This window comes from Cucumis sativus, chromosome 3 (genome assembly GCF_000004075.3).
Source record: "Cucumis sativus cultivar 9930 chromosome 3, Cucumber_9930_V3, whole genome shotgun sequence".
Lineage (NCBI taxonomy): Eukaryota > Viridiplantae > Streptophyta > Magnoliopsida > Cucurbitales > Cucurbitaceae > Cucumis > Cucumis sativus.
Genome location: NC_026657.2, coordinates 560,793 through 587,544, shown reverse-complemented (window position 1 = coordinate 587,544; position 26,752 = coordinate 560,793). Strand labels below are relative to the sequence as shown.

The following is a 26,752-nucleotide window of genomic DNA, read 5'->3' as shown; positions in this document are numbered from 1 at the left end:
TCTTTAATCTGTATAGTTTTTAAACATATTAGTCTTTGTCAATACTAAGAATGCATTACTTCAAAAAGTTATGATTAAGCACATTTAATTACTTACAAGTGTATCATTCTTTTTCACTAAAGAACCATATGAGCATGGAAACTTAATATTATCATTTTGTGATGAGGTTTCGTCAGTTTTCAAGGTGTACAAATTTGAATGTTTTGATTTAAAGAAAAAAAAGTAACAAAAAGGTGATATACGAGTCATACTAATAATCGTTAGATGCATATTCAAAATTAATATATATGTCGTTAATAATCATCTATAGACCTCTCTCTTATACATCAAAGTGTACAAATGTGTCGTTCGCGTGATGGAGGATGTGGAAGACATTAGTCTTAAATATAGGAAAGACGACCAAATAGAAAAGACGTTAGTCCTAATACCAAAGGCATAAAAGATTGGTATTTACCCTAATTTGTTTACTTATATGCAAGAACACATATTCCACTATCAAATAACAAATATAAAAGAATTAGGTCACACACGACTATTGTCGTTCTCAATCTACAAAAAAGTTGGCTTCTCAATACCGTCTTTTTTATGGTTTTATTTTATACATCATAAACCTTACATAGATATCTAACTCGAATCAATTTAGACCTCATATTAATATTTTTGTTCTATAATACTTTTGCCTCATTCCCCTTCCCATTTAAACATATAATCTGTTGATGTATTGCTTCATTTGAAATCATTTCACCACATTATTCATAAACTTCAATGGAACAATGAATGAAAAGAAATGAAGAAGATTTTTCACACTATCATACGGTTGAAACTTGTTGGTATTGTAGTGAAGTTGGTAGCTTGCAAGATAGGTCCCTCATGCATGTGGGGAATTTCATGCAAAATTGACAAAAGAGGAAACAAAACAAACCATGTTCATCAAATCTTCCAACTTTTCAAATGGGAAACAAAAAAAACAATAAAAGATTTGCTTATTCCTTCTACTAGTTCTTACTTCTTGTTCTTCCTCAAAGCTTTAAAGATTTTTCTTCTTCTTCTTGCTCTGTGTCTTTAGTTTAGTTGATAAATTTTCATATTCAATCTTCACAAACGAATTGCCGCAGACAAAAATCTGCAACCTTGCCGACAGAATCGAAATCATTAGAGCGCATTGCAAAAAGGGTAGGAAAATGTGAAGAAATCTCGATCATCAATTAGGTAAAAAGTTATTAGTTTTTCTTTACTTCATAACGATTCAATGGCGATTCTTATCGTTTTTTGCTTTTAAAGTCAAAAGTTGTATGGCTAAATCAAGCAAATTTGAACCCTTCTTTTATGGTTTTTTTTTTTTTTTTTTTTTTTTTTTTTTTTGTGGGTTTAAAGAGTAGATTGATGATCAGACACGTATTTTGTTTGATATTCCAGAATCTTAGAAATCCCAATAGTTTTTTAGGGTTTGAAAGAGAGAATGTCCTTTTTGGGTTGTAGAGAATCATTTCAAATCTATACTTTAATATTTCTTTTTTCTTCAATTCTTTATTTGAAATGGAATTTTCTGCACTATCTTCTTCATTTTAAGGCCATTAATTGCAGTTTTGCTAAGGCTTTTGGGATCTAGAAGTTAATGGGTTTGTGTGATTTTGAAATATAGTAATTGGATAGAGAAGAGATAAGTGGCAGTGGAAACTGTGGGATGAGGAATAAAACCCACCACCTCCTTTGCCACTTTGAAAAAAAAGGGGAAAAGAGTTTTCTAGCAGATATGCCTCTTGCCTTGAAAAAGTGGGAAGTGACAAAGGGAGCAGTATATTTAAAAACCTCCACCCAATTGCACACATTCTCTTCTTGACACATACACTCAGATTTACACCAAAACCAGGCCCTTTCTGCAAAAAAAATGTACATCTTTTTATAGCTTTAGTATTAATGGCAGAAGAGGATACCCCATCTGAAACTTCTTCTTCTTCTTCTTCTTCTTCAGCTCTCACTTCTCCAATGTCTACTCCCTTGAGGAAGGTGTTTTGTAGAATTTCAGGTCTTGCAACTTCTCTGAGGAGAAGCACCGCCCCTCATAGCAGAAGAATTTTTCATAGGGATGTTGAACAACAAGAGTTTCAATATGCAAGCTCTCATTGCCTCTCTTCTTACTACAGTGTCTTTGTTGCTCGCCTTGCCATAATGGTTAGTCCTCATATCAGGAAATGAGCTGAAACTCATTCAAGTTCAAAATTAATACCACCCATTTCTGAAAATATTTGACCAGTGTTATTATACGGCAGTTCTTTTCCATTTATACACTTTTCACTTTTGTGTTAGACCCAATGAAGACTTCAACCTTCATTTCTATACTTCGATATCTTTCTTTCTGATTGTTACCTCTGACCTATAAAGTATATCTATTCTCGATCATAACTTTTTGCTTCTAGTTGTACGTATCATCAGTGCCCTTCTGCATGATTATAAGTCTTGACAGTGCACTAATACTGGCTTTGATGATTTATTACATTAAAATACAGGTGATGCTAGCTATTTTGATTGGGCTGCTAACAATACTCACATGGCATTTCACAAAGAGCTACACAGCACAGTCTCTGGACAGTTTAGCATATGGCCTTCGTCATGAACTGCTGCAGCGCCCGATCTTACGGATGTGGAGTGTTTTGAATTCCACATCTGAAATAACCACAGCTCAGGTTAAGCTCTCGGAATATGTGATGAAGAAGTACAGCAAGCCCGTGAATCAAGCAGAGCAAGTTGAGGTGATTTTCTTATCATTTGTCTGATTCACCTTTCATACTTACGGCTCTGGATTCATGTTTCAATTGTCTGTTCTTTTATATAGCTGTATGAATCAATGAGGGACGTTACTTGGGCAATGTTTGCAAGTCGGAAAGCTCTTAATGCCATAACCATCAATTACAAGAATGGCTTTGTACAGGCATTCCATCGAGATCATAGAAGCAACAATACTTTTTATATTTACTCAGATCTTGCAAACTATTCTATCAGTGCCACTGAATCACATGATATCAATAGACTTTCGTCAGGTGAAGGGTGGTCAGAGCCATCCATACACGGCAATGTTTCTGCAAAATGGTTCCGGGAACCACTTGATCCTATTAGTGGTGAAAAGATCGGGAAAGCGAGGCAAATCCCACCAGAGGACTTGATTAATATTGCTGGCATTTCACAGGTGGCAGATGGTGTTGCCTCATGGCATGTTACTGTGAGCAAGTACATGGATACACCGTTGCTTTCTGCAGCTCTGCCTGTTTCTGATGCTTCAAATGAAAGTATAGTTGCAGTGGTGGGCGTTACAACTGCACTTTATAGTGTAGGCCAACTTATGAAGGAGCTTGTTGAGTTCCACAGTGGACATATTTATCTAACCTCTCAGGAGGGCTACTTACTTGCTACTTCGGCCAATGCTCCCCTGTTAAGAAATACATCAAGGGGTCCAAAGCTTACCATGGCTGTTGATTCCCAGGACGACGTAATTCGATTAGGAGCTGAGTGGTTACAGAAAACCTATGGAAACAATTTTCCTCCTGGTCATGAAGTCCATGAGGAGAATGTCAAGCTTGGTGATCGGCAATATTACATTGACTCGTTTTTTCTTAATCTAAAGAGGCTTCCTATTGTAAGTATCTTCATCTATCCATGGACTCTCTTTTTCATCAAGTAGTTGCAAACATTACAAGACACTGAACTGTGTTTTGATTTCTGTAGGTGGGGGTTGTTATCATTCCTAGACAATACATAATGGGAAAGGTAGATGAGAGAGCTTACAAAACATTGGTCATACTGATTTCTGCATCCTTGTGCATCTTAGTTATTGGATGTCTATGCATTTTGATTCTGACGAAAGGAGTATCTAAGGAAATGAAACTAAGGGCAGAACTAATTAGCCATCTTGATGCTAGAAGAAGGGCGGAGGCATCTAGTAATTACAAGAGTCAATTTCTAGCGAATATGAGGTTAGTTGATTTAAAATGATGGGCAAACATCTTATTGACCTTTATGCCTTGCATGAGGAGGCGTGTGCATTTGATCATTTTTTGTCAAGGTTCAAGGAAAAACTAAAAAAGGGCTATTGGCAGAGATATTGTACTGACAATACTCAATAGCTTAAATTTGATCCAAAATATGTTATATCTCAAGTTGTAGTTTACTGACAAAACCTTCCCCTCATGATATTGCAGTCATGAGCTGAGAACACCAATGGCTGCTGTAATTGGACTGCTGGACATTCTAATGTGTGATGACTGTCTCAATAATGAACAATTTGCCACAGTTACTCAGATTAGAAAATGCTCAACAGCTCTACTCCGACTTCTTAACAACATTCTAGATCTAAGCAAGGTAAAACCAACATGCTTCATTGCTTATACCAATCTGTCTTGAAGATTTTGCCGTTATGGTGATAGATCATATCCTAATTATTATTATTCAAATAATCACATAGGTTGAATCTGGAAAGCTGGTTTTGGAAGATGCAGAGTTCGACCTGGGACGGGAACTCGAAGGACTTGTTGATATGTTCTCTGTGCAGTGCATTAACCATAATGTGGAAACTGTATTGGATCTCTCTGGTATGATTTCTCATCACTACTTGATTCGGTTACAATTTGTGCAGTGCTAAAATAAAATACTATTCTTTTAGACGACATGCCGAAATTCGTTCGAGGAGACTCCGGTCGAGTTGTTCAAATATTCACAAATTTGATTAGCAATTCTATCAAATTCACAACTAGTAAGTGATCTTTTTTATCACTAGTGTTGCTTATCAAACAATTGAAAAAATTACTCTGTTATCAAGAAGAGTATGCGTGATCAAGTGTTTCAAATGTCTTGCAGCTGGTCATATCATTCTTCGAGGGTGGTGTGAGACGTCAAATACTCTTAAAGAAATGGGAAAGTTTTGTATAGATCAGAAGAAGTCACGGTTTCCTAATCGGACAAAGATGAAACAACATGGAGAGCACGCAAAGAATGCCTTCAAGAAAGATAACAAAATGACCTTGTGGTTTGAACTTGATGACACTGGATGTGGTATGTCATAAGACAATCAGAAAAAACTTGATAAGAAAAAAATATATGTATAGAAAGAAAATGATTTCCTTTGCTTTCTAGATGTTAAGAAAATCTGTTTTCTCCCCTCTGTGTACAGGTATCGATTCAAGCAAATGGGAGTCTGTTTTTGAAAGCTTTGAGCAAGCAGATCCTTCCACAACCCGAACGTGAGTAAACAAAACAGTCAAATATAATGACTGAATTGAAATTTTAACTTTTAAATATGCTGTCAAATATTTTATCATTCAATGTCTAGTACAGAAATATTTACTGCACCACTAACCATAACAAAAAAGTAGAGTTTACATTTACTATGATTCGAAATCCTGAAAACGATGCGTTTTTCAGGCATGGTGGCACAGGTCTTGGACTATGCATCGTACGTACCCTGGTGAGTTTGACCTATCAAAATTTTTGCTTTTTGCTCATCAGCAAGGAAATATACATGCTTAGAGCTGCCATAAAAATAAAAACTATGTATGCTTAGAGCTTTCCCATAGGCATCTATCTAATCTTCTGGGGCTAATAACAGGTTAACAAGATGGGTGGAGAAATCAAGGTTGTAAAGAAAAACGGCCCAGGAACTCTAATGAGATTTTATTTGGTTCTCAGCACGCCTGTAGACTCCACAGATCATCACTGTCAATTTGATTTTGCAAAACATAATGCGGTGGTGAGTGAAGAAATCTAATCTCAATTGAGTGATAAATAACAATGAACAACATTGGCTTTTCAAGAAAAGACATCAAGCCAAAACAGGAAATATTGTTTTCTCTTATTTTCCTTGAGTTTGTTTTCAGGCATGGCTCATTTCTTAAAACAGGAATCATGAGCTTGTTAATATTGATGTTCTTGCATGCAAATGCAGGTACTGCTTGCACTCCGTGGCAGCATGAGTCGATTAATCACATCACAGTGGCTTCGTAAAGTTGGACTGTTCACTTTAGAGGCTTCAGAGTGGAACGAACTAACACTAATCCTTCAAGAACTCTTTCAACCCAGAAGTAACGAAAATAAAAAGGGATTTAGTCCACAGGATTCACTAGGTGAAACTTTACGAGCTGAGTTAATGAGAATTAAGGATATGAAAAGCCAAGTATTCATCATTGTTGCCGACATCGGGATACTGGACTTGAGCACAGATATTTGGAAGGACCAACTTTACTTCCTTGACAAGTACTCTGGGAAAGCAAAATTTGCCTGGATGTTAAACCACGATACGTCCAATGCCATAAAGATGGAGCTCAGGGGAAAAGGGCACATTATAATGAACAATAAGCCACTGTACAGATCGAAGATGATTCATATTTTAGAAGCTGTTATGAAAGACAGAAATCTTGAGTTGCAGAGGAAAAATGCTTTAAGAAATGTATCGAAAGAAGGGGATTATCATGAATGTCTTGAAATTGATTCCACTCAGTTTGAAACTGCCAGCTCCGATGATTCTGATGTATTTGAACTTGGGAATTCTAACTCTCAGTGTGCAATTCAAGTCAGAGATGGCCAAGAAGAAACGACAATGAAACCATGTCAGTCATCATTTCTGCCCATTAAGAATAGTTTAGTCGAGTTAACTCATGTACATTCGATCGAGGGTAATGTGAAGACCAGCGATCAGTATGACGTGAGACAAAACTCATCAATGTCTCAATGTCAAAGTTCTGAATCCAACGAACAGAACTTAGGATCCAACTATCCTAAAAGCCAAGGAGAATCACATTCTAATAACGTCCAAGGTAAGAAGTCTCTTGAAGGGCTACGCATTTTGCTTGCAGAAGATACACCAGTTCTCCAAAGAGTAACAACCATAATGCTCGAAAGGATGGGAGCCAAGGTCATTGCTTTCGGAGACGGATTGCAGGCTGTTGAAGCTCTGACTGCCATGCTCAGTGCCGAAGAGCAAAGAAGGGAATTCCCCACAAGATATGACTTGATTTTAATGGATTGCCAAGTAAGTACCAAATTACAGTTAGCCTCCATGAACAAAATTTGAGATGTATTGTGTTTGTACTTTATATAGTTGCTTTGAACAATAGATAATGAACCCAAATTGATCTCAGGTGACCTTCAAATCGCGTTGTTGTGGACATTAAGTTTCTTATGATCTAAATTATATATATTTATGAAGCTTATAGAACTATTTTCATTTATTAAACAGATGCCAAAGATGGATGGCTATGAAGCAACAAAAGCAATTAGAAAGCTAGAAGTGGGAACAAGCCTTCACATTCCGATCGTAGCATTGACAGCCCATGCAATGTCGTCAGATGAAGCCAAATGCTTGGAAGTAGGAATGGATGCATACCTAACAAAGCCAATTGACTATAAACTGATGGTATCAACCATACTCTCTCTCACTCAGAGAAGAGTCTAATAAACCTTGCCGATTTTCGTGCTAATATTTTTCAGTTTTGCAAATCAAATCGAAGTCACTTTCTAACTGAATAACAGGAGTAGAGAGAAAGCCCTTCAGGGTTCAAACGTTGTGTGTATTTTACTTATAGATCGGTTTAGTGACCAAGAGCGTGCCAATTTGGAGAAGGAATTTGCACAAAATGATGCAAATTCTATGTTTGATGGCAGCACCAGATAGAGATGGTTAGCAATAATGAGGAGTGTAAAGTTGCTGCCGGAACTAGATAGGTTCTTTCTGTCCATTAGACTTTGTATATTTTGTAGTAGTGGTGGCAGATGAAAGGCTGGTTAAGCTTTCCCACTTTTTTTGTAATTAGTAGTGAGATAACAAAGTCATATATGTAAAGAAACATTCTATGTACAAGTAAGTTAAGAGTAAGTAAGAGGGGAACTAAGCTCTCCTTTTCATAATCATTCTAATGTGCTCACACACTACTTATATCTTCTCTTCTAATTTTATTCCATTTTTATTTGGACTTCTCGGTTGCTAACGCATATTGCATGTTAGTTAAGCTACGTTCACTGGAAAATCAGAGAATAATCCAAATTTACTCTTCGTTTTTTAGTCTCGAACTTTTCAGTTCAAGAAGCATATAAAAGACTCCAAAATCTTCAATTTTATGTATAGTAAGTCTTGAATATACTTTTATGTTTAAAAATATACAAGGTCTTCTAATAACAAGTTGCGATAGTCTCATTCAATAATTTTTTTTTATTCTAAAACCAAAAAATAATTTAGAATTAAAAACTAAAACGAACATAACTCAACTTTATATATTATCAATTAAAATTGTTGTACCATAGATTTAGATGTTCCGATACATCGAATACACAGGTTGGAATTAAAATTTTCTGGTTAAAGATGAAAAGAAAATAATTAATAATAAACAATAAAGAATAAATAAAGAGAGAAAAGATTTCTTGTTAAGAAAGAAAAAGAGAAAGTGAGTGTTCTTCCAAATGCAAATAAACCCAAGAAAGCAACTCAGAGCTTAACCCAACTCCTTCTTCAATCAAAGTTCCAATCTTTCTTGTTTCTTCACCACCATAATGGCCAGATACGATAGAGCCATTACCGTTTTCTCACCCGATGGTCATCTCTTCCAAGTTGAATACGCTCTTGAGGCCGTCCGTAAGGGCAACGCCGCCGTCGGTGTTCGCGGTTCCGACACCATCGTCCTCGGCGTTGAGAAAAAATCCACCCCCAAGCTCCAAGATTCCAGGTCCCCTCTCTCGATTTCCCTTTTTCTTTTACCATTATTTCATCCTATTTCAAGCTTCGTTGAATCAGACTTACTGGGTTACACTCCGATTCTCGAATTGAGCTTGATTTAAAACTTGACCTAATTCTAGGTTGGAATTTTAGGGTTACTGCAATGGCGGTGGTTCTGTTTGTTTCATTTTTTGTTCACTGTTTTACAGATCGGTTCGGAAAATTGTGAATCTTGATGATCATATTGCACTTGCTTGTGCTGGACTCAAAGCAGATGCACGAGTTCTGATAAACAGGGCTCGTGTTGAATGTCAAAGCCATAGGCTTACAGTTGAGGATCCAGTCACTGTTGAGTACATAACGCGGTACATTGCTGGGCTTCAGCAGAAGTACACACAGAGTGGTGGAGTGAGGCCATTCGGGCTTTCCACTTTGATTATTGGCTTTGATCCTTACACTGGTACTCCATCATTGTATCAGACAGATCCTTCTGGGACTTTTTCATCTTGGAAAGCAAATGCAACCGGTAGAAATTCAAATTCTATTAGAGAATTTCTTGAGAAGAACTATAAAGAGACTTCTGGGCAAGAAACTGTGAAGCTTGCTATCCGTGCATTGCTTGAGGCAAGTTGTTATGGCATTTCTCTGTTATTTGCTTGCACTTTGTTAGTAGAATTTTCCTCTTCCGCTTGTCTTTGCTTCATCATATTTCAAGTAGATTTACTCTACTGCAGAATGAATTTTTCAGAGTTTAGGCACCGTTTGATAACAATTCCATTTTTAAGTTTTCTGTTTTTTAAATTTATGCTTTTTTCAATTTTCTTAGTATGGTCGTTTAATGAATAAAAGTTTGGGTTGGTTTTTCAAAATATTGGTAGAAAGTAGATTACAAGATAAATAAACTTGAGGGAGGTGTAGTGTCTACAATATACGTTTTGTATTCCTTGATTGAATTCAGTAGTTCGTTTACATGAAACTACTTTATTGTATGGTTTGGTGGTGGGTTTTGAATCATCTATCGGTTATATGAGACTTTGACAATTAGCAGGATTTGAAATCTTCACAAATTAATTAGTTTGCAGTTAATGTATAAGATAGAGTATAAGTTGTGGCTGTATTGTGACTAATTCTTAATGGTGGGCATATGGCTAACATGTTTTTTGTAGGTCCTCCCTCTGTTGGTTACGCTGATTTTTTGTTTTTGTAGTAGCCCTCTGTACTTCGGTCTGTCTTAAGCAGTCAAGGATTTGGCCATTTCCTTTGGTGTAATTGTTTATTCTTATTCCTTATCCTGAGGACCAATTTGTTGGTCTTTAAGCAGTCGAAATCGCAATATGTTTATAAGAAGCTATTGCACATTTAATGGTTCCCTTGGTTGTATACCTGATCCTTTCCTCAAAAGTTCCTTTGGATCTTTGTTCACACTTTAGAGAGTCTAAAACTTTGGAGAATTGGAAAAGTTGTTTTTCAACAAAAAACACATTCCAAATCCAAACAACTAGATGCCAAATTTTGTTTAAACATGACTTGTTCTTGATGCTATGAGGCTAACTTTGCTGACCATGAGTAATCGAGCTAAAGACTGTTATGAATATTGGTTGTTGATTCAATGTCCAAAGTTAACATTATCTATCTGATTTATTGCCATAAATATACCAAATGTGTGAGCTGAATGTATTTCTTTAATGTTCTTGTGTGGTACTGAATGACTTACTACCATTGACTTGACTCGACTCAATTTTAGGTTGTTGAGAGTGGAGGAAAGAACATAGAGGTTGCTGTGATGACAAAGGAACATGGTTTGAAACAATTAGAGGAGGCTGAAATAGATGCAATTGTTGCCGAGATCGAAGCAGAAAAAGCAGCAGCAGAGGCTGCAAAGAAGGCCCCAGCCCCGCCAAAGGAAACATGATCATTTATCTGATCTTTTGTAGTCCCTGAATTTGTCATCAAGTTTATGTTTTTGCAATGCGCTTAAACGTCGAACCAAGAAATGCTATCATGGAGTTATTGTTCCTGCTTTAAGGATCTCACTCACCATTGAAGCATTGCAGTGTCAAGGTACATCAAATTGAGTCTTACCGATACTGTGATATGCTATAAATTAACTTATGTTTTTAGGAACCGAGACTTGTAAGAGTTTGAGTTTTATTTGATCTAATCTTCCTTGAAGATCCCATGGAAATTCCAGAATGAATTCAAGCATAAAACAAGGCCAATTTGACAAAGGGTTGCCATGATCAGTAAAGTTTGCGTATGTTTTCTTTCAATTAATTTATAGGAGTGGCTAATTGCAGTAAATAATGAGGAATCCACCCTCGTGAGATTCTCTTCTATCCAAATCAAATAAAAAAGGAAGCTCTGAAGCCTTAGATAGAAAAAGTTTGAATATCAAGTCAATGAACTAATCCGGTCTGATCCGAAGAGAATGGATGAATACTTGAAAAGCTTTTAAGAATAGCTTCATCGAGGGTCAAAGCACCAAGAAGCTCCACCAGAACGAGTATAGCTTACCCACATAATACTTCTATTATCCACGATTCGATTTCCTTAATTTAATTTTGCAAAATAATAAAAATAAAATAACTTCTTCGAATTTTAGAAAATGATTTTTTATTTATTCCGAACAGTTCATCTAAATTTCAACTTTTATTTTCTTAAAAAGTTAAATATAAACTTTAAGAAATGTGTGGTCTTGAAAATATTATTAAATTTCAAAACATAATAGCTTTGAAATCTTCATTTTAAGATTTGCAAGATCTTAAAATCTTGTTCATTGCCTAAATTTTAACTTATATATTGGACTTAGGTTTAAATTCTTTAACTTTAGTTAGATTTGAAAACCATTACTTAATTTATTATAACTTGTTTTTTAGGTGTTGTTGTCGTCGTCACTCCAACGACCATACTATCACCACCTATTACAACAAGAGAAATATTAATCTTTTACATTATTTCATTAACAATTTAGTGAAAATTCGTGTTGGAAATTATTAGGATTTACACCTTTAAAATTAGCGTATTATATCTCTCTCGATTTTGGACAAAAAGAATCTAATTTATTAAGATTTGGAGTGAAATTAAATAAATAGGGGCCAAAATAATGATATGTTTTTCTAATTTAGTTTATATATAGTATCCTAAATATTATATTCACTTTTTAAATTTGGGGTATTATTATAAATTTTACCTCAAGGTTGGGTTGCCTCTGCCGCCCTATCAAAACAATATAATTTTCATACAAAATAAATAATGTGTTGGACAATAGTAAATAAAATCAATATTTTAGATATTCTATACTTTTCAAAATTAATATATATTCAACAATTTAGGTTCATCACAATACACAAATAATTAGTATTGACTTCCTAATAGTTTTGTATTTAACTTTTTTTTTATATATATTTTTTAATAATAAAGTTGAAGTATTAATATAATTTAACTTATTATGAAATTATGATTTCAAACTTACTTCATTTCGTAATTATTCGATTTTTTATTTTTAAAAAATTAAGCTAATTTTTCCAAGAGTAATTTTCATATTTAGTACTTTTAAAAACTTGAATCTAAAATTTTTATCATTCTATTAATAAATTTTTATGATTATTTTATCATTTTAATTTTTATTGCATAGCAGACGTAATATTCATTTAAAAATTAGAAATAATTTCAAAACTAGTATACATTAATACTAAAATTATTTGAAAGTATAATTTTTATATTTTTCTTCCAATAATGGAGACTATAATTTATTGAGAAATAAGGTACAACGTCATGAACAAAAAATATTTTTATTTGAAGTCAAAGCATCTTTTCATGAGATAATTCCAAGGAACAAAATGGCAAAAATAAGCTTTTAAGTCAATGAAAATTTAAAAATAAATTAAGGGGGCTTAAGTCATTGATTATTACTTGGAAGAAGAGAGATCTCATTCAAATGTTAATAAGTTATTAATTTTATAAAAATGTCCACATAAGTATAGATAAAATCCCGTTATAGATAGAATTTGTAAAGATAATAAATTTGACAAAATATATACGGAAGCATATAGTAAAATTTTAAGATTATATCAATAATAGATATTGATAGATAATGATAAAAGTTTATCGATTTCTATTATTGATAAATTTCAAAATTTTGTTATATGTTATTATATATATTTTGTCAAATTTATTATTTTTTATCATTATTTTTCTTTAATTAATAACGACATTTTAACTATATTTATATCGACATTTCTATAAAATTAATAACAAACATATGAATGAGATCTCTCTTCTTCTAAGTAATAATCAATGACTTAAGCTTTTTAATTTATTTCTAAATCTTCATTGACTTAAAAGCTTATTTTTGTCATTTCCTTCCTTGGAATTATCTCATGGAAAGTATATTTTAATTTATTTTGTTATTTTTTAAAAAATTTAATAAAAGAAAAATGGTAAAAAAATAGAACAATTTCATAAAATATTTAGAAAAAATAGTTTGTTACATTTTTCTATTTTCGGAAAAAAAAAACTCTATTTTAAAATTGACATTCAAATTTATAAACTTTTATTCTATTTCTAAACTATTAGTTTTATTATTTATTTTGCACTAATACTAATATGTTAAGAGTGTTATCATTTTCGAAACAAAATTAAGATCTTAACAATTTTTGTAATAAATTCATCATACATAAACTTGTTGATTTAAAAATGGTGGTATTAGTCAACATGGCATAGCCAAATGGAACAACCAATTTTGTCACGTAAATTAATTTAGTTAGAGAAATAGAAACTTAGACAATGACAAATAATTTATATATTCATAAACCATAGTTTATAAAATTAAAACGAATCTAAGTATAAATTAGAGAGAATCTCGATGATCACTAAACACTTCCAAGAAGAAAAAAGAAGATTCAAAACCAATGGAAGAAATCAAGAATTTAGCAACGCCCAAAATTCCGAGAATGAATCATGGAATCGGTGATCAAAGCTACGCCAAGAACTCTATCTCACAGAGCAAATACCAATCCGGGTCCCGCCCTATACTCCGCCGCGCCGTCGCCGCCTTATGTGCCGGAGATTTGCCAACCTCAATCGCCGTTGCTGATCTCGGCTGTTCTTCAGGACCGAACGCGCTGTTCGCGATCTCGGAAATCGTGAACGTGATTCACCGGCGGTGGCGGGGAGATACGCCGGAGTTGATGGTGTTTTTGAACGATTTGGCGGAGAATGATTTCAACTCTGTTTTTAGAGGATTGTCGAAATTTTGTGAAAATTTGAGAGAGAAGAAAGGCGGAATGTTGGGATTAGGTGAGTGTTTTATTGCTGGAGTCCCCGGATCTTTCTACGGAAGATTGTTTCCTTGTAAGAGTCTTCATTTTGTGCATTCTTCTTCAAGTCTTCATTGGCTTTCTCAGGTTTGTTTCTCAATCAAATACTACTCTGCTTTGTATGTGAATGAATGAATGAAGATTAAGAAGTTGAAAACAGGTACCACCAGAGCTAAAGAGTGAGAAAGGAAATGGAAGAATAAGGAACAAAGGGAAGATATTCATATCAAAAACAAGTCCAAGTGAAGTGATAGAAGCTTATTATGGTCAATTCAAGAAGGATTTCAATTGTTTCTTGAAGTCAAGATCAAAAGAAGTTGTGAATGGAGGGAGAATGGTTTTAACTTTTAGAGGAAGAAGACAACCAGATCCTTGCCCCGATGAATCTTGCCTTCTTTGGGATTATTTGGGTCTTGCTTTTCAACATCTACTCCATCAGGTACTATCCCTATACATCACAGTACTAATAACAATACTCATTTCAACTCTTCAAGTTCATATACATTACTAAGATAGAGATGTTTTGAAGGACTAAAATGAAGTAGACTTGAAAGTAACCTAAGAACCATTGTATGTTAAATAGGGACTAATTGAGGAGGAAGAGTTAGACAACTACAACACTCCATACTATGAACCATATGTGGAGGATGTGAGAAGAGAGATAGAGAAGGAAGGTTCATTCAAAATAGAGAATTTGGAGATAATTGCTTTGGCATGGGATGGTGTGAATAAAGAAGGTGAAAGTTATGAAAGATCAAAAACAACTCAACAAATGGCAAAGGCCATTCAAGCTGTCAATGAATCTATGATTAGAGCCCACTTTGGAGATCATATTATTGACCCATTGTTTAAGAGATTTACACAAATCATGGAAGCTGATACTAAAGAAGTGGAGCATGTTAGTTTGGTTGTTTCTTTGCTTAGAAATTAATTATGTTCATCACACACAAAATATATGTGTGTATAATTATTCATCAATGTCACCACATTGTATTGACATTGTAATGTGTTTTCGGTTATGATATGAGCTATGAGTATTATAGTTTGATTAGTATAAAAGATGTACTATCAACCTCAGTATCACGTTTATTATTCATTGAGATTGGAATAGTGCGGCTCATATCTTGACCTCTGTATATCTTATGGGTCTACACAGTTTCTTGGTTTTTTTTCAATTCTCCCAATCAGTTAATTTCTTGTTATTTGTCTGATATCAGAAATCTTATCCTTTGGTCAGAGGATGTCAAGTTGTGATTGTTTGTTTTCTTGCATCTAAAACATCTCTCAATTCAATTCTCCGACCCTACTTATGGTTAGAAAGGAAAAAAAAAGTAAGTTATTGAATGCAAGATAGTGTATTTGATTTTTTGTATTCGTTTTAAATTAAATAAAAAAAGTGTATACTTGTCGGTCTTATTGCCAACAAGAGAATTTGATAGACAATTAATAGATTGTCTTTTTCACTACTTGTCAATTGCTTCTTGTAATCAACTAGATTAAAAATAGATATATGTGTAAGGGATAACTATGGTCTAGTTGAACATTAGAGAAAGCTCATCATCGAAGAGATCGTTTTATATATGAAGTCACGTAAAATCCAACGATTGAGTCTTCTATATATATTTTAATATTTAAGTACTTAGTGATATTATTTGAAAAAACCCTCGAAATATAACATGTGCCAAATAAGATTGATAGTAAAGCCAAAAACATGGGTGGCAAATAAATTGTTGGAAAGGATCAAAATCAATAAAAGCAAAAGGCCAATAGAAAGAGCACTTCAAAGTTGAAATTATTAAAATGTTAGGGGGGCCATTGCATTGCATGTTATGTTGGTTCTTTCTCTTTTATTTATTTTTTTCTCTAACGACCCATTCTAAAAATTCTCCCATAAAATGAGAACCAAAATCAAATTTATTTTAACTATTTCAAAATCACTTCTAATGCATTAAGTTTTTGGTCGATGAAATATTAAAAAAATTAAGAATCATTATTGGTCATTCAATTTATTTAACATAATAAACGATATCTTCGATTTTAGTTAGATTCTCGCCAAATTTATGTAGGGTTTGTTTACAAACTTGAAAATGGGTCACATATACATTATGACTACATGCTAGAACTGGTACTAGTGAATGCAGGGAGGCAGGTACTAAAAGCAACAATAGAGATTTGGAAGTTTGAATGCCTAGATCAGATGACGCTTGGAACTTGGTCTGCCACTCGTAGACGCTTAGACAAAACGTCAAGACAAGTGAACTTCTAGATTGAATGCCTAACTGTAAAGAGAAACTTGTTTAGATGTAGACGAAATCGCGACTTTAAGATATTTTGGGTGATATGCGACTCTACTCGGTAGACAAACAATTTGGTATTGTCACGTCATCTCCATGATAAAAAGACTGATTTAAGAATACAATTTTTCAAAAAGAACTTATTAAAGAAGAAGAGCTCCTACCACAGCCTCCTAGTCCCCTGGATTGCTCGACCAATCGGGGAAAGGAGGACGCGCCTAAGAAAGTCTTTTGTCTATGAGAGACTGGATTTAGGGAAGCTATCCGCGAAAGGAGCTAATTGTCTTTATTTACTTATTTGTGATTCCACTGATTTCCACCTTCCCTGAAAGCCTACTCTGCTTATTAGTTCTCGCTTTAGGTCTAACCTTGAAAACCTACTTTGCTGCCCGGCTCTCAACCTCTAATCTTCGCCTTCTCCATATTCTTTGATCCTTTGTACACCGCTTTTTTTGTTCTTTCAGAAAAACTAATAAAAGAAACCAACACTTGTTCAATGACTTTGCTCGAAAAGAAAAATAGAACGAAATCTTTTTAGAGAAAATTGTAAGAAAAAGTATTTTGGGATCATACCAAATGAGAGAAGGAGGGCTATATATAGAGGTGAGTTTTACAAGGCAGCATGTCAGAAAGTAAAATGAAATGAATTTGCTTTTATTGTATTACATTTGATTTATTACCTATGGGTTAAATGTGACCTAAATTTGAAATTGAAAATGATTGAAAAGATTAGAGACTATTTCATTTCCATATATTTAATTTAACCTAAAAACAAATTTTTGGTTTGGGTTAAATTCTCAATATATCTCATCTCACAATCATCAAATTATCGCGATATATTGGTAACTTCCTCACCAACCCGCCCCCACCTAACCCGCCCGCCACCACTGAAGCCAACAACGCACATCCCCTCTTCGTTCTTCCCCTTCTTCTTCCTCACAAATGCCTCATTTCTCCACCAACTCCTCCCATTTCTCCGTCTCTGACCCATTTCCGCCGCCTTAATTCTCTCCCAAACAATCCCATTCATGGCCACTCTCCCCAATTCTCTCTCTCTCTCTCCCGCCTCCGACCTTCTCGTCAAATCCCCACTCTTCAAACCCGCCTCCGTCGGCTGCTTTTTCCCGATCTCCAGTCGCAGTTCGGCCCATCTCCGGTGTTCATCAACTGGGGTTGAGTTCAATCGAAATGGGTTTTCTGGGTTGAGTTCGAGGTCGACGAGAGGGAAGGTTTTTGCGAGTTCTGCTCAGATTATGGATCAGTCGGCGATTAAAACGGATTCCTCTGCTCCCACGATTGTGGAAGTGGATTTGGGTGACCGGAGCTATCCGATTTATATTGGATCAGGTCTTCTCGATCAGCCTGAGATTCTTCAGAGGTATGCTAATTGAAGTGAATTTGTGCTTGTTTCGTAAGAGCTCGAAGTTAATTAGTGGAAATGAATTGTTTGATGGGCCATTAACTTTTCTTCGAAAATCGTGTTTTTCTCCTTATTTGTGCTGGGTTTTTTCTAAATTTACAGGCATGTTCATGGGAAGAGAGTTCTTATAGTCACCAATGAAACTGTTGCACCATTGTATTTAGATAAAGTTACTGAAGCTTTAACTATTGGGAATCCAAATGTTTCAGTTGAAAGTGTGGTTTTACCAGATGGTGAGAAGTACAAGGATATGGTGAGTAGTTTACATTACTACTCTTCTGCATCTAAATTTCCTTGTTAAAACTGAAAGATTGTATGTATAAGAAGTTGGAATGTAAAAATTTGTCCCTCCATATATATTTCTTGGCTCTGCCACGTGCCCCCTAGAATTGAAACTAACCACAATCTTGAATTAGTAGGACACACTCATGAAAGTCTTTGACAAGGCTATCGAGTCACGGCTTGATCGGCGATGTACATTTGTGGCCCTTGGAGGTGGTGTCATTGGTGATATGTGTGGTTATGCTGCAGCTTCTTTCCTTAGAGGGGTTAACTTCATTCAGATTCCCACGACAGTTATGGCACAAGTATGGAGCTTTTCTGAAGTTTAGTTCTTTAAAAACTTGATGAGCTTTTGTTTAACATTTCTTGCTCTTCCATCGGTGTGTTCTAGGTGGACTCTTCAGTTGGAGGAAAGACCGGTATAAATCACCGTTTGGGGAAGAACTTGATTGGCGCATTTTATCAACCTCAATGTGTTGTTGTAGATACAGATACATTAAACACCCTACCTGATAGAGAACTGGCTTCTGGGTTTGCGGAGGTTATTAAGTATGGTCTTATTAGGGATGCCGAGTTTTTCGAATGGCAGGAGAAAAATATGCCTTCGTTAATGGCAAGGTGTGTGGGTAAAATGTTATCGATTTATGTCCAATATGCTTGAATTCTTACTAAATCATTTATAATGAAGATAAATTGACTGCTATATTTGTGTTTTAATGAAATTGCAATACTAGAGGCAAAAATTTTAGTTGTTTATGTAACTCGTATTGGTATGAATCATGAGGCACCAACATATGGACTACTAAAATGAAATGGAGGAGATAGCATAGTAGTAATTTGTACTTAGAAAGCCTCGTGTTTTTAAACCGCGTCATATCAGCACTAAACTCCAAATTTTAATTTGTTACATTGGGGTAAATTTAGTCAATCAAATCTATTTTTGAACAAAAGTTGAATTTATTAATGTTCTCTTGAAATATCTGAAAATGCAGTGTTTAGTTTGATATCTACAATTATGAATGTCATTTACACTCTCTAGAATCCTTTCACATGCCGTGTTGTTTTCATAGGATAGAGCTTGTTTTTTCTTGTATGAAAGGCATTTTTGCTAATTCGATTGCCATTTTGTTCATCTTGTTTGTTGTTATATTAGTAATTAGTGATGGAAGCCTATACGGCATTTGGTTATAAGTGAAGGGAGTGGGGGATGAGGAAGGTAGCCAATTTTTAATCGGATTAGGACTTGAGTCAGTACACTCGAGAGAAGAGGGGAGGTTCTAGCACGGATTACCTTGTAGCTTTGCTATCTATCTTTTTCATGGATGTTTGACTAGATTTTTTCATCTGTTTGTTGTTGTAGGGATCCAGCTGCTTTAGCTTATGCGATAAAACGTTCGTGTGAGAACAAGGCTGAGGTTGTATCATTGGATGAAAAGGAAAGTGGACTAAGGGCAACTCTGAACTTAGGCCACACATTCGGACACGTAAGATGGGTTCTTTCACTTAGTTATATGATTTTCTTTTTTTTTTGGAAAAGCACTTAGTTATATGATTTGAATGTGAGGAAATGAAGATTATATTGTTGAACATGCCAATTTTAATCATCATATCTTTTTCAATGCCCTTCTTACCTTAGACACTTGTAGGATCTGTTTCTCATTTCAATCCTCTTTGTTTAGCTTCTCACATTTTTTATAATTTCAATTATCAATCCTCTTTGAGCCAAAGCATACCTTGGGCAGCTCCTTCTGCAGTCTCCAATCATTGCAATCCTCTTGTATGGCGTGCTTGCTCGAAAAATATTTTCTTTTTTTCTGTTCACAAATCATCTATCATGTTCATCATGGAGTACTCTTTCTTTCTTAATAGCTTCTCACTCTGTGCAATGTTCTATAGGCAATAGAAACTGGGTTCGGGTACGGTCAGTGGCTCCATGGAGAAGCTGTTGCAGTTGGCACGGTACTGCATCATTAAGTTCAAACAGTATGCATTCTACTTCATATATACCATTTCTCTAAGTGTGGGGTTTCTTTGCCAATTTTCAGGTGATGGCAGTTGACATGTCATACCGTCTTGGATGGATCGATGATACAATTGTAAGCAGAGTTCTCGCCATTCTAAAACAGGCTAAGTTGCCTATTGCACCTCCTGAAAGCATGACGGTGGAAATGTTCAAATCTATAATGGCGGTAGGTGATTTAGGATGCTTCTTTGTACTCTTATGTTATTGTCTCTCCAGTATTCTAAGCTCGATACCCATATCAGGTCGACAAGAAGGTTGCTGATGGGCTTCTAAGGCTAATTCTCTTGAAAGGTCCTCTAGGAAACTGTGTTTTCACAGGAGATTACGACAGGAAGGCATTGGACGAGACGCTTCGTTCATTTTGCAAATCTTGAATTTTTTAAGATCTAAAAGAGATCATTCCAAGCTGTGTGTAAGTTCTGTACCATATGGTCGTTTATGATATTTTCCTGGCTCTTCCTTCCTCTTCCCCCTTAGCTTTAGTCTTCATTATATTTATTAGAAAATCCAAGCGATGAGTGATTTCAAATCTGGTAATGCCTATGATGTTTAACACAAGATCCACCATTCTAGGGTGTTTTGAATGAAACTACTGAGATAAATAAAGTTCCATCTTTGATCTCTTGTTTTGTTTAGATTATTCTGTGGGAATTTGGCAATTACATCACCCAATATTGGAATCATTCAAATGGGATTTGATAATATTGTTGGGAATTTGGATTAATAACTTTTTTCTTCTTCAAAGTTCAATTAAAACTAATAAACCAGCTGAAAGTTGTAGCATTAGCAACCTGCCTTGCATATGTTATAAAAATACTAAAGGCATGTGTGTTTAAAGTACATTTGCATTAATTTTGATTTCAGCCAGATTTTGCATAGTTACTATCTAACCAAACTGTTACGTGCCAAAGTTTGATAACTAAAATATAATAGTTCAATAAAGTAATGACTAAATAGTTGTAAAGTAAAGTTTATAAACCCAACGTTATATAAGGATTAATATTTTCGAGATGAAACCGATAGTTAATAAAAACAAAACCATATACTCCAAACTGTTGGAGTTTTTTTCTAATTAAATACACGACATGTTCAAATCATTATAACTTATACCGATTATAGAAAAATGTAAGAAATACAGTTTATATTGTTTATTTTTAAAAAAATAAGTAATATAAATACAAATATAATGTTTTAAAAGGAAAGAAAATCAAAATTTCTTAGTTAATTATTAATTTAGCTGTCTTTCCAATATTTAAAAGAACAATCATAACATTAGGCTTCACAACCTAGCAGGACAGCAAACACAAATGCTACAAAATCCATTCTCCAACGTCCACTTCAATCAAAGATATATACTAATGAAATTTAATTTCAATTCGGTAACTATTCAAAATTTTAGATATATTAGATGTAATTTCAATTTTACATATTATACATATTGAAACTTCAATACCTTATTAAACTTTGTTAATAGTAAAGTTTGGCCAAACGAACTCACCCGACTTTCACGCACAAAGGTCAAGGCTAGTAGTTTTTAGGGAGAAGTTAAAGCTTATGCTATCATGCTCTAATTTATATGGTAGTTTAAGGAGTCTCCATTTTTCCTTTAGAATTTGAAATCCACTTCTTTTCCTAATAGAGAGACGGTTTGGATTAGCCACTCGTGGCGAATTATTGTCTTCGACCTCGGCTTCCAAAGTCAAAGTGCACCAAATTGGTCACAACCTGAGCTAGTCTTTCAATTGCCTTTTCTTCCTATTTTTCGAAAGCTCTACTAGACCCGCTTCTCGTTGTTCTTGAGTATGTATTTAGGGTTAAGTAATTCTTCTAGTTTTACTCTGGTTTAAAGTTGCATGAAACTAAGGCTAAAGAACATTTGTGAAAGTTGTAATTCAATCTTCTTTATTCTTTTTTTATTTTTTCAAAAATAAAGATAAAGAAAATAAAAAAATAGTTTTTGTATTTTTAATGAAGAAGAAAAGAAAAGGAAAAAAAGTTTAAGGGAAAAAGAAGTGAACCAACGAAGGTTTGTTGGCGCAGATTGGTTTGCTCAACGAACGCTTCATCGGCATTATTTCCCGGCTTCAAAGGTTTCTCTCTCTTCTCTTTCTCTCTCTTCAACCTCCATTGATTGCTTTCTCAATTCTTCCTTTCTTTCTCTCTTTCCCCTTCTTTCTTTCTTTCTCCATATCCTTCATTTCATTTTTCTTTTTTTCTCTCCCTTTTTAGGGTTTTCTTCATTTCCCTTCCTCCCCCCTTTTTCTCTCTTCTGTTTTTTTCCACCCACCTGCCGGACCTCCGAACCTCCTCCACATTCATCACGGCGTCTAAGTTACTGGGTTTCTTTCTTTTTGTCCTCAGGTTCACGATCTGAGGCCCCCCCACCTCCACCTCCACCCCCACCCCACCCCTTTCTCACAATGAGCGCTTCAAGGTTCATCAAGTGCGTCACCGTTGGAGATGGAGCTGTTGGCAAAACTTGTCTCCTTATCTCCTATACCAGCAACACCTTCCCCACTGTCAGTCTCTCTTTCTTTTTATTTCTCATTATTACCCATTTTGCCCCTTTTTTTTCCATTCATATGATAGGATTCACTTGTATGTTTCCTTGTTAAAACTATTGGGTTTCATTTATCCAATGGATTTTGCATATGGGATCTGGGATTTTTTTATTTTTGCTTTCGCTTCTGACATTTGGCATCAATTTCTTGTCTTTTTTTTTTTTTTTTTAATGTAAAGAGTTGATTTTTGAATCGTGGTTTATGATTATGTTGCAGAAATTGAATGAGCGGATGGATGGATATTTTAATATTTTAATATTTACATGTTTTCTTTATTAAATATGAAATTTTTGATATGATCTTCTTTTGCATGTTGCCTTTTGTTTATTTACTTTCCTTTAGAATCTTTCCTTTTTTAAACAATGTTTTCTTAGATATTTCTTGTTGTAATTGTAAGAAACTTACATTTTGTTGTTTCCTTCTGAAATGTGGTGGGATGTAGGATTATGTGCCTACGGTTTTTGATAATTTCAGTGCAAATGTAGTTGTGAATGGGAGCACTGTTAACCTAGGGTTGTGGGATACAGCCGGTATTTTGCTAATCTATTCTCCTTTTGTTTTTCTAGTGTTGTGTTTCTTCTTTCTTTCTTGGGGTTGAATTTGTTATTGTACGTAACAGGACAGGAGGATTATAACCGGCTAAGGCCTTTGAGTTATCGTGGGGCAGATGTTTTTATATTGGCATTCTCTCTCATTAGCAAGGCCAGCTATGAAAATGTTTCTAAAAAGGTAAAATATCCGATGGTAATACGTTTCTCTATGAGAGAATAATTTTTTTAGTTCCCAATATATAGTTACTAATGCTTTATTTCGATCTTTTTGGCATAATTTCCAGTGGATTCCAGAGTTGAAGCATTATGCTCCAGGAGTGCCTATTGTTCTGGTTGGAACTAAGCTTGGTAAAGATTTTTTTTCCTTATGTTCTTTTAATCGGTTCGTTATTTGCTTCTTCTTAGGCTTTGGCTTGTTATTTGTCGATGTAGTTTCTACATAATGTCTAGGCCGCGGCATCATTTCTCGGTTTGATATCTTATAAAGATAATAACATGTCTCGTTTGAAGAATATGCTTTCATTCTAAATCTGTTAAGTATCATCTGACTATTGAATGCCTGGGTTGATAACTTGATAAGTAATGTGTGTTGTCACTTAATCTTGACTGCCCATCTTGGATTACTACTACAGATAAATGCATTTCATGAGAGTTGGAAAATTATAGGCAAGTGCAACTGTAAACTAAGTTCTGCTGAATTGAGCAGTTAGAAGAGCTGAAACTCCAAAATCAAACCCACCCCCGAAGGTGAAAGGCCTGCATGCAAGAACTGTGGCTACTAGTCAACACTCAAAAATTTTGGCAATGAAAAGAAAAGGTGTTTAAAAATTTCAGTAATATAGGCTCTAGAATGAATAATTCAAGTGTGTATAACTTTAAACCTCAGACCCATCCACCACCGTATCCCAAGAAAATATCTTTGTTACTCTCCAACAAACTGTAGTGTGATCAAGAGTTCAATTGCGCTTAAAGTCCTCCTTCAACAACAAAGAAGGAGCTGCACCAATGCCTCCTCAATCCTCAATCCTCTGGGTTGGCTGTAACGCTCATGTGGAACAATCTGAGCCAAGTACTCTGCAAAACTGCAAAACGAAATACAGTACAATCCATATCCTTGGGGCCTTCTTAGTTTATCTGTGGTGGGAGCGTTTGTTCATTTTAAGAATCTAGCCTTCATGTGCGTTTGTTCATTTTCTTTGGGATGGCTACCCAGTACTTTTTTTCTTTTTCCTCATCGTTATTATATATTGCACATTTAGAGAGTCTGCCCCTCTCTTGTGCTTTTAATTTACTTGTGTTGGTGTTGGTCATCTGGTATCTTCATGTGTATTTTGAGCAAGCTTTCAAGGCTTGTTAGTTAGTGTAACATCTGTCAATGTGATCAGAACAGATAAAGATAGCTGATGCTAGCTCGTAGAACAGTTTGTTGGTATACTTTCTCTGTCGAGATATAGTTAGGATCCTTCAACCTCTCTTCTCTTCGTAATTTTTAGTGTCAAGTTACAAGGATAGTGTAATTTCGAACCTTTTTTATATTTTTCTTTCCAAGAGCAGTAGTATTGTTGTTCACACTAAAGGGAGAGTACAAATGGGGTGCAAGATACTCTCTTCGTAATTTCTAGTGTCAAGTTACAAGGATGGTGTATTTTAAACCTTTTTTATTACTATTATTGTTTTCTTGAAGGAAGTAGTATTGTTGTTCATATGTAAAAGGAGAGTACAAATTGGGAGGAAGAGGACCCTTCTGATTAGCCAGAGCAGTGAAAGTCTGAAGTAGAATAAATATTTTTTTAAAAAATTAAAACCCTAGAAAGGGTACATCATATTATTAAGACTTAAAAGCACCAATTTCTAATATTTTAAAATGTTGTGGCGTGAACAAACTGGCTTGGACATTCAAGGACATTTTAAAAAAAAACAAGTATGTAAGTTGAATTATAAATGAGAATGTTGCTTTGCTGTCTAGATGCTAGTCCTGGAGTAGGCTATGTTGTCAAGAATGCAAAATGTTTGGAATCCAAATCATATTAGGACTTATCCTCTGCCATTATCATCATGTTGCATGGTTGAAGCTAAACTGTCGTGTCGTTACTAATGAGATTTCATTTATTGGCTTAGAGAAGAGAGAACGAGTTTCATTAAAACATGTAGGCTAGAAGGTGAATGCAATTGATATTGATGATGGAATTGTGTTTCGTGCTTAATTAAATTGTGATATCCTACTTCAGAGTTTAGTTAACATAATACAGCTGATTAAGATAGATTTATACAAATTAATTGTATTGATTTTGCTTCTCCAATTCTGTGATGGGATGCATTTATGTGGTCTTCATATTTGTATTCAATGTGCTGATATTGCCATCAATGACTTCCCTGGATTACTTATCACTGATGTTTATTTTTCATGAGCTAGATCTTCGAGATGATAAGCAGTTCTTTATTGATCATCCTGGCGCAGTTCCTATTTCAACAGCTCAGGTAAATGATTGTCTTAATTGGTCTTTTATTTTCAAGTTATTCTTCCTGTGTGTATATAATTTGGTTCTCATGTGAATGTCAAGGGAGAGGAGCTTAGAAAGCTGATTGGAGCTCCAGCATACATCGAGTGCAGCTCAAAAACTCAGCAGGTATTCATATTTGTTTGTTAGTGACTTGGAATTTTAGTTTGTGGATTATTAATTTGCTTTTGAACATGATGTAACCACAGAATGTGAAGGGAGTTTTTGATGCAGCAATTAGGGTTGTACTTCAACCTCCAAAGCAGAAGAAAAAGAAGAGCAAAGCTCAGAAAGCATGCTCGATATTATGAGCAAAATTCTAGTTGTGAAAACATGACACCACCCTTTGTCTGTCTGTATTCTCTCATCTTTTCTTTTTCTTTTTACTTTTTTTTTTTCTTTTTCTATCTTTCCTTTTGATTCTGTAGTAGCCTAAAAGTCTGATTTATTTTTCTGTCCCGCAATACTCGCAATCTCTGTGAAGCATCAACGGGTAGTTTGTTACTGCTTTCCTGGAAACGACGTGGTATCGAATTAAAAGACGAGATGTTCCTGACCTTTATTAGCCTTTGGTTTTAATTATGTACTAATAGAGATTTGGATACGGGAATGCGACAACAGTTAGGAAAGAAAGAAGGCAATGTGTTTGGAAAAGGGCAGTTGGAGTTTGTATGATGTGCTTTGAAAAGTGTATGTATGGAGGGAAGAAGGGGAAGGGGATTTGTAATGCAAGTGCAAGTGCAAGTGCAAGTGTGTGCTTCAAAGAGAAACATTGATGGATTCTTTTATTTATAAATTTGCATTCTGACTTTGACACTTAGTGGTTTTGTTTTGTAGTATAGAGCCATAAATAGTTCTTTGGAGTTATTTCTACTTCAAATGAAGCTCCCAAGCTTTGAGTTAGCTTGAGTTTTTAAGTTCTATGTGATTTACTTTCTTTTACTTCCTCCTCCTTTAGATCTCTCATAGATGCTTCAACAATTGTTCTCATTTATTATAATTACATTTTGTCAACTGCTTCTCAAGTTTTGTGATTTTCTTTTTCTAAGTTGCTTTTTGTGGATAACTCTTGTTTAGTTTTGTTCATATGGTTACTTGTTTTTCTTTTTTTTA

At 34.8% G+C, this 26,752-nt stretch overlaps 5 protein-coding genes across 9 annotated transcripts; all 5 read left to right on the top strand.

The window, feature by feature from the left end:
* Window positions 1-915: 915 nt before the first annotated feature.
* Window positions 916-7,893, top strand: LOC101217761 (histidine kinase 1). 4 transcript variants are annotated; one of them, XM_011651981.2, is made up of 14 exons: window positions 916-1,209; window positions 1,973-2,172; window positions 2,508-2,750; window positions 2,834-3,631; window positions 3,721-3,968; window positions 4,194-4,353; window positions 4,457-4,583; window positions 4,655-4,744; window positions 4,849-5,043; window positions 5,162-5,231; window positions 5,413-5,455; window positions 5,597-5,737; window positions 5,933-7,015; window positions 7,223-7,893. In XM_011651981.2, exons 2-14 carry the CDS (start codon window positions 1,987-1,989, stop codon window positions 7,436-7,438), a joined length of 3,600 nt encoding a protein of 1,199 aa, XP_011650283.1. In that variant the 5' UTR covers window positions 916-1,209; window positions 1,973-1,986; the 3' UTR covers window positions 7,439-7,893. The 4 variants fall into 4 exon arrangements, with proteins under 4 accessions (XP_011650283.1, XP_031738972.1, XP_031738971.1 ...); XM_031883111.1 differs by lacking the exon at window positions 916-1,209 and adding an exon at window positions 1,436-1,890; XM_031883112.1 differs by lacking the exon at window positions 1,973-2,172 and having other exon boundaries at window positions 918-1,209.
* Window positions 7,894-8,320: 427 nt separating this feature from the next.
* LOC101218002 (proteasome subunit alpha type-7) lies at window positions 8,321-10,962 on the top strand. The gene is made up of 3 exons (XM_004146102.3): window positions 8,321-8,702; window positions 8,902-9,316; window positions 10,437-10,962. Exons 1-3 carry the CDS (start codon window positions 8,530-8,532, stop codon window positions 10,602-10,604), a joined length of 756 nt encoding a protein of 251 aa, XP_004146150.1. The 5' UTR covers window positions 8,321-8,529; the 3' UTR covers window positions 10,605-10,962.
* Window positions 10,963-13,331: 2,369 nt separating this feature from the next.
* On the top strand, window positions 13,332-15,433 carry LOC101211109 (salicylate carboxymethyltransferase). The gene is made up of 3 exons (XM_004146156.3): window positions 13,332-14,097; window positions 14,171-14,449; window positions 14,594-15,433. The coding sequence occupies exons 1-3, from the start codon at window positions 13,603-13,605 to the stop codon at window positions 14,939-14,941; spliced, it is 1,122 nt and encodes a 373-aa protein (XP_004146204.2). The 5' UTR covers window positions 13,332-13,602; the 3' UTR covers window positions 14,942-15,433.
* Window positions 15,434-17,173: 1,740 nt separating this feature from the next.
* LOC101218240 (3-dehydroquinate synthase, chloroplastic) lies at window positions 17,174-20,664 on the top strand. The gene is made up of 8 exons (XM_004146103.3): window positions 17,174-17,682; window positions 17,827-17,977; window positions 18,144-18,311; window positions 18,398-18,624; window positions 19,367-19,490; window positions 19,903-19,965; window positions 20,052-20,195; window positions 20,272-20,664. Exons 1-8 carry the CDS (start codon window positions 17,333-17,335, stop codon window positions 20,401-20,403), a joined length of 1,359 nt encoding a protein of 452 aa, XP_004146151.1. The 5' UTR covers window positions 17,174-17,332; the 3' UTR covers window positions 20,404-20,664.
* A 1,305-nt stretch (window positions 20,665-21,969) lies between these two features.
* Window positions 21,970-26,560, top strand: LOC101218715 (rac-like GTP-binding protein ARAC1). Of its 2 annotated transcripts, none has more exons than XM_031883114.1 (8): window positions 21,970-22,119; window positions 22,391-22,548; window positions 23,033-23,120; window positions 23,210-23,319; window positions 23,426-23,489; window positions 25,555-25,619; window positions 25,703-25,768; window positions 25,849-26,560. In XM_031883114.1, exons 2-8 carry the CDS (start codon window positions 22,450-22,452, stop codon window positions 25,948-25,950), a joined length of 594 nt encoding a protein of 197 aa, XP_031738974.1. In that variant the 5' UTR covers window positions 21,970-22,119; window positions 22,391-22,449; the 3' UTR covers window positions 25,951-26,560. The 2 variants fall into 2 exon arrangements, with proteins under 2 accessions (XP_031738974.1, XP_031738975.1); XM_031883115.1 differs by having other exon boundaries at window positions 22,070-22,548; window positions 25,849-25,991; window positions 26,124-26,560.
* Window positions 26,561-26,752: the final 192 nt, after the last annotated feature.

Excerpts from the sequence above, each read along its gene's own strand:
- LOC101217761 (XM_004146101.3), top strand. The coding sequence starts at position 1,918 with ATGGCAGAAGAGGATACCCCATCTGAAACTTCTTCTTCTTCTTCTTCT. Across the intron at positions 2,751-2,833 it reads ATCAAGCAGAGCAAGTTGAG|CTGTATGAATCAATGAGGGA; the intron begins GTGATTTTCTTA and ends TCTTTTATATAG. Across the intron at positions 3,969-4,193 it reads CAATTTCTAGCGAATATGAG|TCATGAGCTGAGAACACCAA; the intron begins GTTAGTTGATTT and ends ATGATATTGCAG.
- LOC101218002 (XM_004146102.3), top strand. The coding sequence starts at position 8,530 with ATGGCCAGATACGATAGAGCCATTACCGTTTTCTCACCCGATGGTCAT. Across the intron at positions 8,703-8,901 it reads CCCAAGCTCCAAGATTCCAG|ATCGGTTCGGAAAATTGTGA; the intron begins GTCCCCTCTCTC and ends ACTGTTTTACAG. Across the intron at positions 9,317-10,436 it reads CTATCCGTGCATTGCTTGAG|GTTGTTGAGAGTGGAGGAAA; the intron begins GCAAGTTGTTAT and ends ACTCAATTTTAG.
- LOC101211109 (XM_004146156.3), top strand. The coding sequence starts at position 13,603 with ATGGAAGAAATCAAGAATTTAGCAACGCCCAAAATTCCGAGAATGAAT. Across the intron at positions 14,098-14,170 it reads GTCTTCATTGGCTTTCTCAG|GTACCACCAGAGCTAAAGAG; the intron begins GTTTGTTTCTCA and ends AGTTGAAAACAG. Across the intron at positions 14,450-14,593 it reads TTCAACATCTACTCCATCAG|GGACTAATTGAGGAGGAAGA; the intron begins GTACTATCCCTA and ends TATGTTAAATAG.
- LOC101218240 (XM_004146103.3), top strand. The coding sequence starts at position 17,333 with ATGGCCACTCTCCCCAATTCTCTCTCTCTCTCTCCCGCCTCCGACCTT. Across the intron at positions 17,978-18,143 it reads GTGAGAAGTACAAGGATATG|GACACACTCATGAAAGTCTT; the intron begins GTGAGTAGTTTA and ends TTGAATTAGTAG. Across the intron at positions 18,312-18,397 it reads CCACGACAGTTATGGCACAA|GTGGACTCTTCAGTTGGAGG; the intron begins GTATGGAGCTTT and ends GGTGTGTTCTAG.
- LOC101218715 (XM_031883114.1), top strand. The coding sequence starts at position 22,450 with ATGAGCGCTTCAAGGTTCATCAAGTGCGTCACCGTTGGAGATGGAGCT. Across the intron at positions 22,549-23,032 it reads CCAGCAACACCTTCCCCACT|GATTATGTGCCTACGGTTTT; the intron begins GTCAGTCTCTCT and ends GGTGGGATGTAG. Across the intron at positions 25,620-25,702 it reads TTCCTATTTCAACAGCTCAG|GGAGAGGAGCTTAGAAAGCT; the intron begins GTAAATGATTGT and ends GTGAATGTCAAG.